This window comes from Podarcis tiliguerta (assembly GCF_965153285.1).
Source record: "Podarcis tiliguerta genome assembly, chromosome: 16".
Classification (NCBI taxonomy): Eukaryota; Metazoa; Chordata; class Lepidosauria; order Squamata; family Lacertidae; genus Podarcis; species Podarcis tiliguerta.
In genome coordinates, this window is record NC_139549.1 from 3229476 (window position 1) to 3248156 (window position 18681).

Genomic DNA, 18681 nt, shown 5'->3' on the forward strand with positions numbered 1-18681 from the left:
AGGGACTGACGCGGCCAGTCAGTCCCCTCTCCCTCCTCGTAGAAAAGCCCGCAGGAGCCGTGCGCCCCTTAAAGGGTGCGCAGCTCCTGTGGGCTTTTGCGGGAGGTGGGGGTATTGCCATAGCTGCATGCAGCCCCTCCGGCTGTGGCAGAAGCTAAGACAGAAACCGTCTTGGCTTCTTTGCTCTTTGGGGCGGGGAGGATAATTTTTTTCCTCTTGATTTTCCCCTCTAAAAACTAGGTGCGCCTTATGGTCCGGTGCGCCTTATGGAGCGAAAAATACGGGTATGTGTTAAGTTTCTAGTCCTTGTGGTTTTAAGGAGATGGCTGTACTAAATGGGAACAGAGCAAGCTGCCTTGTACTGGGCCAGCCCCTTGGCCCATGCAGCTCAGGGCTGCCCGACACTGGCTGGCAGAAGCAGGGGACATTCCTAGGGCTACCTGACGACACCTGGGGCCTTCTACATGCAAAGCAGGTGCGCTGCCCCTGGAGACACAGCACCTCTCTACCTAAAGATAAGGGCAAGACTCCGGTCCTCATGGTTCTGAATTGAGGGCTGATTCTAAACAGGGAACAGGAGACACTCCTTTTTTCCGGGAGACTGAATCTGGGACCTGCAAGTCAGGAAGGAGAACAATGGCCCCGTGTGTTCTGTTTCTTGTTTGTTTTGAGTAGGACCACGTCCTCAGGGAAAAGACAATACAGGTGAGACTCTTGTTGCAACAAAAGGGGAAGAGGTGCTGTTGCAGGAATTTATATATAGGTTGGGGGGGTTGCCCCTCCAGCAGATATCAGGCACACGCAGCCCACTACCAAAACCAGCACAATCACTTTTGTGACTTGTCCCACAAAACACTTCATCGCAGTTTCTTCCTATCTATTCAAAGGGCCTTTGCTGCACGATACCAAATGTAAGAATTCACTGATAAATGTCTCTCTGTACTGGCTCACTGGGAAAACTTCAGAAATCCATATAGACACGTGAGCTCAGCTCCTCAGCAGCCCCTCTGCCTGAGTGATAATCCCTGGCATCCTGATACCTGAGTGCCAGACAGGTAGCCATTCCAGAAACAACAAACACAGATGAAGACAAAAGGGTGTGATGAACTGGGCTGGGAACCAGGGAAATGTAAATATCTTTTTTGTTACACTTGATGGGTGTTTGGTGGAGGGCAAGGGGAACCATGGGGCAGGGTCCAGGATGCTCAGATTACTGCTGCCAGGCCTCCCCTTTCATGATGTAACCGTGATGTATGAGTGATGTAGTTGGGGGGGGGGTGTAACATGGGGATTAGCAGCTAATAAAAGTTTGGGTTCTCTTTTGTTCGGGGCTTTCATCTTGTTCCACCTGGTGGCAGGTGGGAGTCCTGTCGCGACAGTCTTCAATAAAGACCAAGCCGACTGGCTGCTGTTTTGCTCTGGCATTCCTGGCTGGTGTCCTTGTTTTTTTGTCAAAGGGAGCCCTCAGATTTCTCCGTTTAACAGTGCCAACACACCTTGATTTCCTCGTCCAACTTCCGCTGCAGCTCCTCCACCTTCTGCGTCAGTTCGCCCCCCGGGGGGAGAGAGGCTGTCGACTGTGCCGTGGGGGCAGCCTTCCCAGAAAAGAAGGGGGGGGGGGGAGAGAAGAAAAAGGGCATCAGATGGGGAGACGCTGGAGACCACCACCATCGCAAAAACCATAACTTGGACGTGCGTGTTGAGCCCACTTTTATCTACGCTCCATACAGCTGACTGTGCCCCCAAATACCCCAGTAATAAGATCATTAAGTCTGCAGATGATACAACGGTGGTTGGTTTAATCACGGCTGGAGAGGGGGAGGCGGCCTATAGGAAGGAAGTTGAGCAGTTGGGGGAATGGTGCAGGAAAAACGTACTCCTTAACTTAAAGAAAACAAAAGAGATTATTGTGGACTTTAGGAAATGTAAATTGAACATTCAGCCACTTATTATTGAGGGGAAGTGTGCAGAACAGGTCTCGGTGCTTCGATTTCTGGGAATGGAGTGGAGAGATGACCTAACTGGGGAGAAAACGGCAAAGACCTGATGAAGAGAGCATAGCAGGTTATATTTTCTGAGAATCCTCCGGGAAAACAATCTCTCAAAGGACCTGTTGATGGCATTTTACCATAGTGATGTTAAGGGTGTATTAACTTATGGTCTGTGTGTGTGGTCAGGGGAAAAACAATGCTGTCCAGGGTTGTAAGGACTGCAGAGAGAATAATTGGGTGCACTCTTCCCACCTTGGATCAAATCTATGCTATCAGGTGCCATAAGAAAGCTGCAGAGATAGTGCAGGATAGTGCGCACCCCGGAAATGATCTCTTTCAGCTTCTGCCTTCTGGAAGAAGGTCCAGGGTTAGAAAGACCAGGACTAGCCGCCTGAGAAACAGTTTCTACTCAGATGCAATTCTGGTTTTAAATGCGGTATAAGGACTGCAAGAATATCAAACCTATCCATTTTGAAGGAAATCAGCCCCGAGTGCTCACTGGAAGGACAGATCCTGAAGCTAAGATTCCAATACTTTGGCCACCTCATGAGAAGAGAAGACACAACTAAACGACTCAACAACAAAATAAGGAGTCTCTATAGTATATTGTATTTTAAGATGGGGCTTCAGAGTTTTTAGGGGTTTTGGAATGTCTTACGTAGATTTTTCAATTTCGCTGTTCTGTATGGGACAATAACAATAAAGATATCGTATCGTATCCTCTGCCCCAGCACCCCTGGGACTGAGAACGAGGCAGCAGCATGACCCCCACCCCACCCCACGAAGCTCTCCGCTTTGAAATGTAAAGCTTGGGCAAGCAGCCTTCTTGCACCCGAGGCCCTTTCCACATCCCTTCAACCGGAGAGTCATCTGTTTGCGGCCTCCCTCCGCCCTCAAGCAGCCGGTCCTCATGAGGTGTCAGTTTCAATAGAGCGAGAAAGAGATCCCTGTCAAGAAAGCAGGGCTGGAGGGAGGGCAGGAGAGAGAGCAAGATTTGCCGGGAGAGCTCTTTAAAAAAAGAACTGAAGTTTGCAAAAAGAAAGATGTTTGGGTTCTGTTCGGAAAAAGTGCTAATAGCCCCCCCCCCCAAAGATGCACAGCAGGAATTCATCACTATCTGAAGCTAAGCAGAGATCAAAGCTTCTGGGCTTTGAAATGGTTTCATCCAAACTCTTGCTGACACAAGGATTGTTTTTCCTCTGCAAAATATTCGCTGTAAAAAGAAAATCCGCTTTGCCCCACAGAGTAGAGGACTGGCAGGCGGGAGTTAATCTGTCCCTTTTCTACGTTTCGGGGGTCTCATGGGGAAAGTGGGGAGAAGAGAGACTAGTTTTGGTTGGATAGGGCAATGGGGAAAAGCTGCCCCCCATATCAGAAGGAAAATCCTCTTTCTTTGTGGAGAAAATACATTCAAAAATAATAATAATACACCTTCCCAGTAAAGAGAGCAATTGTCGTTCCAGGCCTGGTACAACCAGTGCTTTTCCTCCCCTAAAATAAATGTTTAGGGGGCCTCTCATTTTCCTACTCATATTAAAATACTGCCCCTCAATGAGGCCAAACTTAGATTTGTTTAGGGGTATGTGTACCCCTGGGTCCCCACAGAAAAAAAAGCACTGGGTACAACTCTAGACAACCCACAAGATGAAGTCTTATTGAGGCTGGGGGGACTGGGGTCCTGAGTTCGGGTCCTGCCTCTCAAAAGAAAGTAGGGCTCCAGCCCTCATAATTCCAAAGAAAAGGCTGGTTTAAAGAGGGGAGGAAGCTAACTTAATACAAGCCACTGGGCCTGTCTAGCTCAGCATTACCAACACTGGCTGGCAGCAGGGTTTCAGGCAGCGGGGAGATTCCCAGTCTAGCTGGGGATACCAGGGATCTGAGAGGTTTCGTATAACAGAGTGGGGACTCTTGAACTGAGCTCGTGGTTTGCACCATGAGACCCTCCCTGCCCGCAGACTGTCTGCCCAGAGTGGCGCATGCTCTAGTTATCTCCCGTTTGGACTACTGCAATGCGCTCTGTGTGGGGCTACCTTTGAAGGTGACCCGGAAACTGCAACCAATCCAGAATGCGGCAGCTGGACTGGGGACTGGGAGCGGCCGCCGAGACCATATAACACCGGTCTTGAAAGACCTACACTGGCTCCCAGTACGTTTCTGAGTACAATTCAAAGTGTTGGTGCTGACCTTTAAAGCCCTAAACAGCCTCGGTCCAGTATACCTAAAGGAGCGTCTCCACCCCCATTGTTCTCCCTGGACACTGAGGTCCAGCTCCGAGGGCCTTCTGGCGGTTCCCTCCCTGCGAGAAACAAACCTACAGGGAACCAGGCAGAGGGCCTTCTCGGTGGTGGCGCCTGCCCTGTGGAACGCCCTCCCACCAGATGTCAAAAAGAAAAATGACTACCAAACTTTCAGAAGACGTCTGAAGGCAGCCCTCTTTAGGGGAGCTTTTAATGTTTAATAGGTTATTGTATTTTAGTGTTTTGTTGGAAGCCGCCCAGCGTGGCTGGGGAAACCCAGCCAGATGGGCGGGGTATAAATAACAAATTATTATTATATTATTATTATTGCACACAGGCTCCAGGTTAGATTCCTGGCGTCTCCAGTTAGCAGCCGATAGTAGAGAAAGGCTTTCTCAGCCAGAGACCCTGGTCCATCAGAGCTTAGCAGACAATATTAGTTTCAAGGGACGATGTTTCTAGCTTGGTGGAAGGCAGTTACAAATGGAAACTCTGGGAAAATCCGGCTTTCGGGTTTCCCACAGTGGCTGGCCACTGTGAGAACAGGATGCTAGCTAGATGGGCCATTGGCAAGCTGGGCTCTGCTTATGTTCTTTGTAGAGTGTGCATTGGGATTAACGCAGAGTTTAGCTATTCCTTTCTTAAAAGGCAGGCTTTTAAGGCCTATCCTTTCCCTTAATCCCCTCAAGACCTCCTTGGCATGGTCTCCCAAGAACACAGTAAATAAATCTCCACAATCAAACAAACCGTAGCCATCTCGGGATTTGGAGAACCCGAGGGCAAGTTCCTAGTCCTCATTGTTCTGGGGAGAAGCCCGGGAATATTGGCATCCCGGCGGAACGGATGTGGGTTCAGCAGTCTGTCCTTGTGTCCACCTCGCCCCCAACCCAAGAACTGGGACGCATCGACCAGAGAGAGGGCAGGAATCACGCCAAGGAGGAAATGATTTTGACTCACAGCTGTGACATGGTGTTTTCCGCCAGGTACTTACGGACAGTGCTTGGACCTTCTCGAAGACGAGGTTGGTCTTTCTCTTCACCGCGGCATCGCTTTCCGTGTTTCTGAAAGTGACAAAAACGTTAAAAAAACAAATCAAACCCACCAGCTCAGCTGAGAATGAAAATCACCAGCATATCAGATCCTGTTATTCTAAATAGGATCCAACAAAGCCCCGTGTATGTTTTTGTGTGCTCCTAAACTGTAATCCAAACATTTACAAGAAAATTTACAGCAGACCCAGATAGGGTTAGGGACGCGGGTGGCGCTGTGGTCTAAACCACTGAGCCTCTTGAGCCTGCCGATCAGAAGGTCGGCAGTTCGAATCCCCGTGACGGGGTGAGCTCCCGTTGCTCAATCCCTGCTCCTGCCAACCTAGCAGTTCGAAAGCACGTCAAAGCGCAAGTAGATAAATAGGTACCGCTCCGGCGGGAAGGTAAACGACGTTTCCGTGCGCTGCTCTGGTTCGCCAGAAGCGGCTTAGTCTGCTGGCCACATGACCCGGAAGCTGTACGCTGGCTCCCTCGGCCAATAAAGCGAGATGAGCTCCGCAACCCGAGAGTCGGCCACGACTGGACCTAATGGTCAGGGGTCACTTTACCTTTACCTTTTACCAGATAGGGTTAAAATATGGCACACACTGGCAAGATGCAAATACATAAGTCATCTGTGCATCGTATTATATTTTAATTTGCTCCTGTGAAATGTCTTTTAAAATAAAATAGCAGTAATAGTAGTTCTGTTTATATTTTTAAGGGATTAAACCCCCATTTGTGAAGAATAGGCTGATGAATGGGTATGATGACTAAATGGAGCTTCCAGATTCAGGAGCAATCTACCAGGCGCAGTTGCCCCTCCCCATACATCTGATTGGTCACAGCCCCTCCTCTGCTCCCACCCCAAAGCTTACCCATCCTTCAGAATGCTGTAGATGAGCTCCTTGGTGTGGTTGCTGCTTCCGGGCTGAGATACCTCTTGCTGGTCCTTCAGGAGGTCTGGGGTGGACTTCAGCTGGAAGGAAAACCCCAAAGATTAAACCCCAGCGTTTTTGAGAGGGAGGGAAGCAGTGTTTTCAAAAGGCAGCTGCCAGTCAGAGTAGACCACACAGGGCTAGACTAGGGCATACGAAACAGCCTTGGTCCATCTGGATGAGCGCTGACCACTCTGATGGGCAGCGGCTCCCAAGGGTTTCAGGCAGTGGACATGTTCATGCTGCCAGGAGACGCCAAAGATTGAACCCAGGACCTTATAAACGGGTGTTCACCAATATGCAGATGATACCTCTCGTTTAAATTGGAAGCAGGGAAGGCGGTGAATGTCCTGTGTGAGTGCCTGGAGGTGGTTGGAGGATGGATGGCGTCTAACAGATTGAGGTTGAATCCTGACAAGACAGAAGTACTGTTTTGGGGGGACAGGGGGCGGGCGGGTGTGGGGGACTCCCTGGTCCTGAATGGGGTCACTGTGCCCCTGAAGGACCATTTGTGCAGCCTGGGAGTGATTTTGGACTCACAGCTGTCCATGGAGGTGCAGGTCCATTCTGTGTCCAGGGCAGCTGTCTACCAGCTCCATCTGGTACACAGGATGAGACCCTCCCTGCCCGCAGACTGCCTCGCCAGAGTGGTGCATGCTCTGGTTATCTCTCACTTGGACTACTGCAATGCGCTCTACGTGGGGCTACCTTTGAAGGTGACCCGGAAACTACAACTAATCCAGAATGCGGCAGATAGACTGGTGACTGGGGGCGCCCACTCAGACCATATAACACCGGTCTTGAAAGACCTACACCGGCTCCCAGTATGTTTCCGATCACAATTCAAAGTGTTAGTGCTGACCTTTAAATCCCTAAACGGCCTCAGTCCTGTATCCCTGAAGGAGCATCTCCACCCCCATCGTTCTGCCTGGAGACTGAGGTCCAGCTCCGAGGGCCTTCTGGTGGTTCCCTCGCTGTGAGAAGCGAGGTTACAGGGAACCAAGCAGAAGGCCTTCTTGGTGGTGGTGCCCGCCCTGTGGAACGCCCTCCCACCAGATGTCAAGGCAATAAACAACTATTTTACTTTTAAAAGACAACTGAAGGCAGCCCTGTTAAGGGAGGTTTTTAATGTCTGATGCTGTATTGTTTTTATTATTCGGTTGGAAGCCGCCCAGAGTGGCTGGGGAAACCCAGCCAGATGGGCGGCGTATAAATAATAAATTATTATTATATTACATATATTTTGTTACAACATTATTAGCCACGTTTTGCCCGCTATTGCTTAAAGTTTGTCTGTTTCTGCAACACAGGGGATTTCCTTTGTTACAGGTCTATGCTGGTGCACAGGTGCTTTTTGGGGTCTCTGGCAGGAACCCTCGCAGCGCTACCCAGAGATGCCACTAGGGACTGAACCTTCTGCACACACGGCAGCTGTTCTGCCACGGAGGTGCATCAAACTGATAGCAAGCACAGCAACCTTCTCAAGACAAGCGTGCTGAACTGACTGCCTTCCCGCCGGGCCCCCCGGTCTCTGTTTCTAAAGACGCTGGGCCCCGCAGGCTGCCATCAGGGGAAACTGGCACAGACAACCCCGCAATAACACAAGGAAAGAGAATCACCTGCAGGTCTGGCTGTGATTTCCTCGCCTGCTTCTCCAAGGCTGGCGCCTCCAGGCTCTTGTTGACCCATTCCCGGGTCAGCTTCGATTTGTCCAGTCCGTTCTCCTTCACCGGCCGCCCAGAGGCCCGGCCGAGGCTCCTGCTTCCCGGGGGCTCGGGGTCGGCCGCCGAGCCCCCTGCTCCTCCTCCGGAGCCCGCCTGGTGCTCCCCGGTCCCCAGCTCCCGGCCGTCGGCCGTGTCGTGGTAAGGCACCCTTCCGTCGAGGCTCTTGGACCGCTTCCGCTCGTCCAGAGACAGCCGGTTCCTCCGGGACGGCCGCCCCCGCTGCTGCGCCTTCGCGTCGAACTTGTGGATCAGAGAGTCCACCGAGGACAGGGGCTTGGTGTCGATGTCGCCGGGCGGAGCGGCGGGCTCAGGGGAGTTTGCCACCGCCGGCTTGCGGACGGGTCTCAAGCCGGACAGGCTGCCTGCAGAGTCCTCACTGGGGCTGGGCTGCCGGCGACCAGGCAGGTTCATCATGCTAGCGCTCCTCACGGCACCCCCCGGAGGCAGGGGCTGGGGGGTGTCCGGGGGGCCGGCCCCAGGGGCCCTGGGCTGGGGAGGCTCGTCCAGCTCAGGGTCGAGCAAGGAGCCGTGGGACTGAGTCCGCCGCAGCTGCTCCCCGAAGGATTTTTTGTGCGGCAGTGTCCGGTAGCCGCCGGCGCGGTGCTGCGGCGCGGGCCGCCCCTCCAAGCTGCCTGCTTTCAGGGTCCGCCGCGGGCCGGGCTCCTCGTCCGAGGTGCTGTAGCGGGAGCCGTGCCGGGACTGCCTGGCCCCGTACGGGTTCTCCGGCAGGTCGGAATCGGAGCTGAAGGAGCCCGAGACGTCTTTGGAGGACGAAGCAGCCCCGGGGGAAGTGGGGAAGGAGTCCTCCCGCTGGGGGCTGCGGGTGGGGGCCCCGTACTTGCTCTCGCCTTTGATCTGCACCCCGAAGGAGTCTCCCCCTTTCTCGCCGCTGTTGAGGACCACGAAGGGCTGCCCGTCGATGCCCTGCACCCGCACCGCCACCCCGTAGGAGCCCGGCTTGGAGGGCTTGGGGCGGATCTTCTGCGACTTGCTGGGCTCCTTCAAGTCGTTGATGAAGCGGATCTGGACCCCGTAGTCCATGGGGCCCGGCTTCTCGGCTAGGGTGCCGTTCACGTGGTGGTCCATCCTCGGCGGGTCTGGGGCCTTGAAAGGATCCTGCCAAAGAGGGGGGAGAACACAGGCTCAGAATCGTAGATTATAGAGCTAGAAGGGATGTAGCCTATCCCCTCTGAAGTGCTGGAATAATAAATAATAATAATAATAATAATAATAATAATAATTAATAATAATAATAATATTTATACCCTGCCCTTCCCGGTTCAGAAAACCAGGCTCAAATTTAAAACACTTAATTGATACAACAAAAAACAGCATAAAATACAGTATAAAACGTGAATAACAATAAATTCAGAATTCAAAAACCAATTTAGGGGGGAAATCCATCCAATAAACATTAGATGATCACCAGGACTTGTTTTTCCCTATCGCAATGGCCTGATCCTGCTGGCTTCTTCTGATGTTCTTGTGCTAGCTAACACCTGCGAGCCCCCCTACATCTTAGGCTCAGGATATATAATAATAATAATTTATTATTATACCCCGCCCATCTGTCTGGGTTTCCCCAGCCACTCTGGGCGGCTTCCAACAAAGATTAAAAATACATTAAAACATCAGTCATTAAAAGCTTCCCTGAACAGGGCTGCCTTCAGATGTCTTCTGAATGTCAAGTAGTTGTTTATATCTTTGACACACACACACACATATATATATATATATATGCATGCAAATGTGAATATCTACATCCTAAAGTCACCGCTGCCCTTCCTTCCCAAGGAAGCCAAACCCTGGGAGCGCTCAGATGAGCGGGGATGAGCCATTCACCACCTCTTAGCCTAACCTACCTCACAGGGTTGTCGTGAGGGTGAAAAGGGGTTTGGATGCGAACCACGCGCAGCACCCTGAGATCATTGGAGCGGTGGCATGTAAATGTAACAGATAAATAAATGAATGAATAGCAAACAATATAAATGCATCAAACATTTTAATGAGGCGGTGGGGGAGATGTCCCAGGAGGCTGAGCTGTGGGGCCAATCCTGCAAAATCCTAGCTCTGTATATAACCACAACTTCAACTCAACAGGATTTTTAAAATAATATGGCATTATTAATTTCTGTAACCTGACCTGAGGTCGGTTATGGTGAGCAGCGGGAAATAAATAAAAAATAATGTGAATTCTTACAACAAGCCTGCAAGGCAGGACAGTACGCTCCTCTTATTGTGGGTTAGAGGGTGGGTGGGGAGGGGGGTTTCATGGTAGAGGTGAAATTTGAACCCAGAGGGGGTGGGAGGTGAGAGAGAGAAGACTTCCTGGGTTTCGAGATTATTTCCTCAGCCGCCATCCTCCTCCGCTTGATCTCCTGCTCTCAAGATTTTTATGAACCTGCCTTCCTTGCGCTAAGTCTCAACACGACTCCACCAAGCTCAGTATGGCCCACACTGACTGGCAGCAGCTCTCAGGGCTTCAGGCTGGCAGGCAGCCTCTCCCAGTAAATGCCAACGGGGACTGAACCCGGAGCCTTGTGCGCAGGGCAGACGCTCTACCCCTGAGCCTCAAAGTAAAAGACCGCTGTCCTCATGGTTCTGAGCCAAAGTTTGGATTTAAACAGGAGCAGAGGCAGGCAGGGTCCCCCTGGACCAGTACTGCCTGCTCAGGCTGGCAGCAGCTCTCCAGGGTTTCAGGCAGGGGACAGTCTCAGCTCTACCTGGAAATGTCAGAGATTTTACCTGGGACCTTCTTGCTGCTGAGCTACAGCCCTGGCCAGAGACTTAAAGCCCTGCATTAATTCAGGGATTAGTTTTACTCTCAGCTACCAGCAGCAAAGCTGCACTTTCACCTCTACACAACATTCCCCGGCCGGCAACACCCTTTTACGATGGTGGAGCGAGCAGGGAAAAACAAATAAATATGCAAAGCGCTCTTATCGGGTCAAGGCAGAGTGCAGGTTGCAAGCCTTTCAGGTGGGAAAACACACCCGGCTGCCGTCAGAAGCCGCCGCCATGCAGGAATGCAAGGAGACCGAGAGCATGGGTGAATAACGCCAGCGGAACTTGGGGACCAGGGTGCGAATCCCAGTACAGAGACTACCTGCAAGGACTCAGTCGTCCATGTCTGTAAAATGGGTGGAAAGTGTGGTGGAGGCCACACACACACACACACACACCCTGTGAGATTCTGAAATAAAAACGTAGTAAGATACTGTATAGGATCAGACCAAATGCCCTTAAGAACCTAGAAATCTGGATAGACTGCAGCTGGACTTGGAGGCTCCATAAGAATGTCAGAAGAGCCTGGTTGCTGGATCAGGCCAAAGATAGCATCCTGTTCTTGTAGTGGCCAACCAGATGTTCCAATGAGAGCCCTGCCAGAATGACCTCACCATCAGGAATGCATGAACAACCCAGGATTTTGATTTACACAGCAGGACCATTCAGAGGGTGTCATCCCAGAGCACTTTTTCGCAAAGACAGCATCGCTCCACCTATCCGGCCAAATAATTGCAGGTTGTTGCCCGATTCGCACTTGGCAGACCGGCCTGTCGTGTGTACACCCATCTGCCTTGGTGAGCAGCGGGCGTCTCAAGGGGGCGGGGAGCATCCATGCCTCTAAACCAGCCTAAGTTTCTAGTCCTCATGAGCATTTGAGCAGCTTGCCTCACACCCAGGAATGGCTCGAGCCCTTTGGGGGCAAGCCAGGTGTGCCCTGGGAAGTCGCTCAGGAGCAGAACACCTGCTCTGAAGTAAGGAGGTCCGTGGTTCAAACTCTGCCATGTCCAGCAGCGTTCGAAATTAGCCAGGCAACAGGGGCATTTCGCACCTGGCCACCGGCCCCTTGCAACCAAGTGGAGGTGCCAGGATGCCACCTGAAGTCTCCACCAACTTGGATGGCCTTTAAAAGAGGATTAGACAAATTTGCAGAGGGTAACCTAGACAGCATCTTAAAAAGCAGAGACATCACCTTGCCAACAAAGGTCCCTATAGTTCAAGTTCTGGTTTTCCCAGTAGTGATGTATGGAAGCGAGAGCTGGACCATCAAGAAGGCTGATCGCCGAAGAATTGATGCTTTTGAATTCTGGTGCTGGAGGAGACTCTTGAGAGTCCCATGGACTGCAAGAAGATCAAACCTCTCCATTCTGAAGGAAACCAGCCCTGAGTGCTCACTGGAAGGACAGATCCTGAAGCTGAGGCTCCAAGACTTTGGCCACCTCATGAGAATAGGAGACCCCCTGGAAAAGACCCTGATGCTGGGAAAGATGGAGGGCACAAGGAGAAGGGGATGATGGAGGACGAGATGGTGGGACAGTGTTGTCGAAGCTACCAGCATGAGTTTGACCAAACTGCGAGAGGCAGTGGAAGACAGGAGTACCTGGCGTGCTCTGGTCCAGGGGGTCACGAGGAGGCGGACATGACCAAACGACTAAACAACAAAACCAAACAAGGCTAGTGATGGCTTCTCGCCATGATGGCTATACTTTGTCTCCAGCAATGCCTCTGAAACCACAGGAGGGGAGAGGGGGCTCTTATGCTCAGTTTTTGTGGCCTCCCTTTGGGGATCTGGTTGACCCTGTGAAAGCAGGATACTGGCCTGATCCTGCAGCGTCTTTCTACGTTCTAAGCATTCTGAGAGACGGAGAAACTGCCCAACACAGCTCATAGCTTGAGGAAATCTCTCGCTCGCCGTTTCCCGGAGGAAACTTCCTGCCTCGCACTCTTAGCTCCCTGACCAGCTGGCACGCTCCCTTTTTGCTCAGCCGAACGAAGCAGCTACCTTTAAACCAGAAATGGATTTCAAAGGGTGCTGGAGCCTGAAAGGGAGAGGGGGCTTGCGAGGTTTATCAGGGAAGCCGGGAACAATACAGGCGATTGTTTTTGCGAGAGTCTCACTCAGAAACTGGCTCCTTTCAACTCCATCAGAGCATCGCGCGATCGGGGACCGTCAAGTGCATCAATTAAAAAAAACCAAAACGACAATAACGCAGCGTCAGCGGGAAACGGACCGGCAGAACCTCGCGAGCAGAGAAGCTGGGGGAGCGGCGGAAAGGGGTACCATTGTGTCCATCGCCCGCTGCAGGGCTGCCAACGTTGTGTCCATCACCAGCTGCCAGGCTGCCGAGCCGAATGGGAAGGGGGAAAAACAAAAGGGTGCTGCTCTGCAACCCACCCACCTTGCTTTCTGCAGCCCGCCAGATTACTGCTGCATACTCACTGCGACTGGAGCGATCCGAAAAGAGGAGGGGGTTAGAAGGGCATCGAGAAAGGGACAGAGGTGTGTGCAGAAGAGAAGAGAAATAAACAAATAAGAAAAAGTTTGACGCAGCTAAAGAGGCAGCCAGCGTCCTCCGTGGCCGAACTCCGTGGGAACCTGGCCGGCCCGCAGACCCGCTCGTGTCCGGGTGGCGGCGGCGAGACCTGACATTTTGAGCGCAGTGCAATGCGGTGGCAGTTTAGCGGGGGCACGTGGCGGCGTGGCTGGGCTGCATCGTGGCATCGGTTCCACGGCAGGCGGGGAGCAGGGAGAGGGAGAGCCAAACAGCCCTGCTTCCCCCCTGCCAGCCAGTTCCTTCCTTGCCGCAGGCTCCGCAGATCAGGCAAGCTTCCCGGCCAGCCGTGGGGAGGAGAGCGGCTGGCTGGCCGGCTGGGGGAGAGCGATGTCCTTGAGCCAACGGTCAGCCGAAGTACTTATCTCGCCTGCTTTCTCCCCTCCGCTGTCCTGCCTGCTCCCGGACGCAGGCTTCCCAAAAGAGCCAGGAAAACAAGCACAAAGGGGTCTTCTTCCTTCTCCAGGCAGGGGCGAGGGGCATCGGAAACAGCCTGGGCAAGAGGGGGGATGTTCTGGGTGGTGGAAGGCAGGCAAGCGAATGGAGCTGGCTGGTGGCTGGATGCGGAATTTGCAACATCAGCTGGAAGGTGTGTGTTTGTGTGCATGTGGTTTGATCACAGATCGGGAAAGGAGGAGGAGCAGGAGGGGTTTGAGGGTGGCGGGAGGAAAGAGGAGGAGGAGGTGTGGAAAATGAGATTTGGGGATTCAGGTCTTTGAGAGACAAGATTTGCTGTCCCATGCGGATCAGCCTCTGCTGCAGAGAGAGGTGACGGTTGTCAGGCATGATAAGGATGCTGCTTGCGCGCTAAAACCAGAGGCGGCATAGTGGTTAAGAGTGTCAGGCAGGGGCAGACCAGGGTTCAAACCCTCACTCTGGCATGAAGATCACTGGTGGGGGGTGACCTTGGAGGCCGGCCGCTGCCTCGGCCAGCCTGGTCTACCTCACAGGGTGGTTGTGGGGATCAATTGAGGAGGGGAAGGACAGGACCGTGCGTTCCACCTTCAGCTCGTTGGAGAAAAAGGTGGGCTTAAAAATGAAATAAATTAAACTGAATGCAACAGAGCGAGCCAGCTACCCTATTTATTTATTTATTTATTTAGTATTCGCTGCCTTTCAGCCAAAGCGGTTCATACGCTTTTAAAGGACTAAAACAGATTATATAACATGTCCCTCAAAACGGGATGCGGGAGGCATTTCGGTTTAGGGGATAGGGATGGAAAGAAAATTAAGGGGTGGGGGAATGTGGGTCTATAAAAATCACGCATGCCGAGGAGAAGAAAAACAGGAGAGGGCGAATAAAGTTTTTGTCTCTTCAACTAGAATTACAGGTCCCCTGATGCACACAAATAACACACAAAGAAGAATCCTATCTGTGGAACTCCCCGCGGCAAGGTCCACTGGTTTACATTTGAAAAAACAAAAAAAGGAAAGAGGGATTAATCAAAACCACAAAGGGGGGGGGGCGGAATCTGTCGCTGCCTATTAATGTGAGGGTGAAATGGAACTTCCAGGTCTAAAGGCAGTCTACCCCCAAATATTGGGAGGAAAGAGCAGCGGCGGGATATTCCCATCATGCTCTGCTTATAGGTTGTGTGGGAGGCATCTGATTGGCTACTGCAAGAAGCACGGTGCGCTGGAATAGCTTGAATTCTTATTTTAGACTTGGGGGTGGGAACTCTGTGGACATCGGGGCTCCAGGTCCCATCAGCTGGGATGGCAAGAACACGAGAAGAGGTGGCTGGATCCGGCCAAAGGCCCATCTAGTCCCATATCCTTCTCTCACAGCAGCCAACCAACCAGAGGGAAACCAGTGAGCACGATTTAAGGAGGCAGGGCAGGGGAGCAAACTTCCAAATCAGCTCTCGTGATCTGAGCCAAAATAATAAAAATAAACCCCGCATCTCTTTGGCTCAAGCACACACCTTTCCGATCAGAAGGAACAGCGGCGGCGGGAGATCTGACACGGAGGAGGCCGTTGCTTTCGTGCAAACGCGGCCGACGTGGCCACGGACTCGGCCCCAACAGGGCTTGGAACACGGCAAGCAACCAGGCAGAACGCGGCTGCCAGTTTCCGTCCAACAATCTCTGGGCAGGCGCCAGCTCTGTATCAGCGGAGGGAGGAGGAGGAGGAGAGTTAGGTGCCCGTCCGAGGCTGGCATTCACTCCCTGGGCCCAACAAACGGAGAGGGGAAGGGGGGCTGCCAGGAACCTCCGCCCTCCCACCCGCCGATGTACCTGGTCAAGTGACCAGCGTGGTTTCGGAATCGCTGGGAAAGTGAGAGCCGCAGGAATGCGAGGCCTCTCTGACCCTCCCCGGCTACAGACTCATGACTTCAGCTGCGCATGATTTACTTGCTTTTAATGAGAGTCCACTGGCTTTTTAGGAAACTAGCGATCTGCTTTATGCCCAGGCAAGAGCATTTCCCAGGCTTAACGGCTAACAGATTGAGGTTGAATCCTGACAAGACAGAAGTACTATTTTGGGGGGACAGGGGGCGGGCGGGTGTGGGGGATTCCCTGGTCCTGAATGGGGTAACTGTGCCCCTGAAGGACCAGGTGCGCAGCCTGGGAGTCATTCTGGACTCGCAGCTGTCCATGGAGGCGCAGCTCAATTCTCTGTCCAGGGCAGATGTTTATCAGCTCCATCTGGTACGCAGAATGAGACCCTCCCTGCCCATGGACTGTCTCGCCGGAGTAGTGCACACTCTGGTTATCTCCCACTTGGACTACTGCAATGCGCTCTACGTGGGGCTACCTTTGAAGGGGACTTGGAAACCACAACTAATCCAGAATGTGGCAGCTAGACTGGTGACTGGGAGCAGCGGCCAAGACCATATAACACCGGTCTTGAAAGACCTACATTGGCTCCCAGTATGTTTCCAAGCACAATTCAAAGTGTTGGTGCTGACCTTGAAAGCCCTAAACGGCCTCGGCCCAGTCTACCTGAAGCAGCGTCTCCACCCCCATCATTCAGCCAGGACACTGAGGTCCAGTGGTGAGGGCCTTCTGGCGGTTCCCTCCCTGCGAGAAATGAGGTTACAGGGAACCAGGCAGAGGGCCTTCTCAGTTGTGGCACCCGCCCTGTGGAACGCCCTCCCTTCAAATGTGAAGGAAATAAGCAGCTATCCTATCTTTAAAAGACATCTGAAGGCAGCCCTGTTTAGGGAAGTTTTAAATATTTAATGCTGTATTGTTTTTAACACTCGATTGGGAGCCGCCCAGAGTGGCTGGGGAAACTCAGCCAGATGGGCGGGGTATAAATAATAAATTATTATTATTATTATTATAATTATTAACTTGTGATAGACTGAACCTGGGACTTTCTGCACACAAAGCAGATGTTCCACCACGAGGCTGCGGACCTTCTCAGGCAGGAATAAAGCGAGACTCCAGTCGTCGTGGTTACGGACAAAAATGGCTGGTTTAAACAGGAGCACAGGAAGCGGCCTTTCAAGCAGTCAGGCCGTTGCTCTGTCAAGTTCAGCACTGCTTGCCCTGACTGGCAGCGGCCCTCTAGGCTTCGACAGGTGCTTTTGCCAGCCTCACCTGGATATCGAACCTGGAGATCTGCCGCTGAACTGCTGTCCTTCCACTAAACAGACTCAAGATCCTAGTCCTCATGGTTCTGACTTAAACCAGAACATAGAAAGCTGGCTTATCAGACTATCACTGCATCTAGTTCAGTATTGTCTGCACAGACTGGCAGCAGCTCCCCAGGGGACATTCCCAGCCCTTCCTGCAGATGCCACTGGGGATGCAATCTGCAACTTCCGCACGCAAAGGAGGTGCTCTAACCACTAGGCAATGGCCCTTTCCTAAATCTGCACAAAGCCAGGAGTACATCTTCAGGATTTCCTCCCGCCTAATTGGCACCCGGTGATCCCAAGCATGCAGATTTTCAAGAAGAGCGTAAGAAAATCCTCCAGTGATTGGGGCCAACCCCCCCTCATCTCGCTTTCTATCTGCTTGGTTCGTTGTTGATTTTGTACAGCAAATTGAAAACCAAGATGGATAATTGCTAGAGATGCTCCATACTTTTTTGGGGGACGACTCCTATTTCCAAAATTAGGAGCCCATTTGCCAACGGAGCCTAAGATATGCCTGCTTGGATATTTAAACAGAGAGAGATCAAGAGGTGGAAACCAATTTGATTACTGCAGCAAAAATAATAAGTTGCAAAAATCACCTCTGATTACTTATGAGTGCACTTAATCTGGAACACAGCGAAAATGGTCTAACTTATCTCAGGAGACTCCTGTACGAGCAAAACAACCAACCACATTTATGAAAAAATAGGTGTTGGCTCAGCCAAGTATAATGACGTGTGATGTTCTCAGTTTTTTGTAAAGTATTTTTTGTTGGGAATTTAGTCACTGTATTGCAGAAGTACTGCAAACTTTAAAAATATCAGTGATTTTAATTTACAGGTTCACAAACTACAATTTCCATTGAAATACACCCCCCCCCCGCACAATCAAAGCACAGAATAGCAAACATATTAAGGTCTCCAATGCAATACATACAGTGGTACCTCGGGTTAAGTACTTAATTCGTTCCGGAGGTCTGTACTTAACCTGAAACTGTTCTTAACCTGAAGCACCACTTTAGCTAATGGGGCCTCCTGCTGCCGCCGGAGGACGATTTCTGTTCTCATCCTGAAGCAAAGTTCTTAACCTGAAGCACTATTTCTGGGTTAGCGGAGTCTGTAACCTGAAGCGTATGTAACCCGAGGTACCACTGTATTTCAACCTAGTGTTAAGCCCAAACCGAATACAGTGGACATACAACGGCGTCAATCACACAACCGTGTCACCGTTTTCTATCCGTTTCCCAGCAATGCGAAAAATAATAAAGCAGATCAAAACTTCTCTGGATGTCCGCCTCCCTGAATCGAACAACCATAGAATTCTGGTGTCCAAAGGGACCTCAAAATGTCATCTAGTCCAGCCCCTTGCAAATGCCAGGGATTTTCTGCAAAGACAGGCGAAGCCTAATGAAATCTTTGCACATGCCGTGGCAGATATGCGCCTGTGGGGGGGGGGGAATCACAGCACATCGGCTGCCACCAGAAATTCCCCGGAGCTCAGAGCCTAGGAAACCAGCCCCCTCCTGGGGAATAATATATACAGATGCCTGACCAATCCCATAATCTACAGCTCATTATTTCAATCCTCTCTAGATCATTAGCGCAACAAGATTTGCGCAGAGGAGCATAACCTCTCCACCAGAGTTCACGATACGCGGAGTACGGTTCTCCGATGCGATGCAATAGATGGGAAAAAAGCACATTCCGTTTTTCTCGGGTGGGAAGGAGAAAATTTGCTGGGGGGGTGGGATGTTGAGTGGGAAAGGTTTAAAAATTTCCTCTTCCCAATGCCAGCCTGAAGCCTTAGCGGGACTGCGCTGTAGAAGCATATTGGAAAA

At 51.7% G+C, this 18681-nt stretch overlaps 1 protein-coding gene and 1 long non-coding RNA gene across 5 annotated transcripts in view; one reads left to right on the forward strand and one right to left on the reverse strand.

Moving 5' to 3' along the window:
* LOC310666273 overlaps positions 1 to 15874 on the forward strand; it is a 113483-nt gene extending 97609 nt beyond the window's left edge. The window contains exon 3 of one of the 2 annotated variants that reach the window (XR_014505834.1): positions 15708 to 15874. This is a non-coding gene — a long non-coding RNA (uncharacterized lncRNA). Of the gene's footprint in view, positions 1 to 6597; positions 6958 to 15707 lie in introns of those variants that run through there. The other variant, XR_014505835.1, reaches the window with a different exon arrangement.
* CGN (cingulin) overlaps positions 1 to 18681 on the reverse strand; it is a 71906-nt gene that overhangs the window by 40839 nt on the left and 12386 nt on the right. Inside the window, exons 1-5 of one of the 3 annotated variants that reach the window (XM_083416428.1) lie at positions 15180 to 15431; positions 7814 to 9034; positions 6135 to 6235; positions 5220 to 5289; positions 1497 to 1595 (exon numbers count right to left, since the gene is read on the reverse strand). In XM_083416428.1, coding sequence (XP_083272554.1) covers positions 1497 to 1595; positions 5220 to 5289; positions 6135 to 6235; positions 7814 to 9034; positions 15180 to 15416 — 1728 coding nt within the window. In that variant the 5' untranslated portion in view covers positions 15417 to 15431. Of the gene's footprint in view, positions 1 to 1496; positions 1596 to 5219; positions 5290 to 6134; positions 6236 to 7813; positions 9035 to 13101; positions 13739 to 15179; positions 15432 to 18681 lie in introns of those variants that run through there. The other 2 variants (XM_083416430.1, XM_083416429.1) reach the window with 2 other exon arrangements.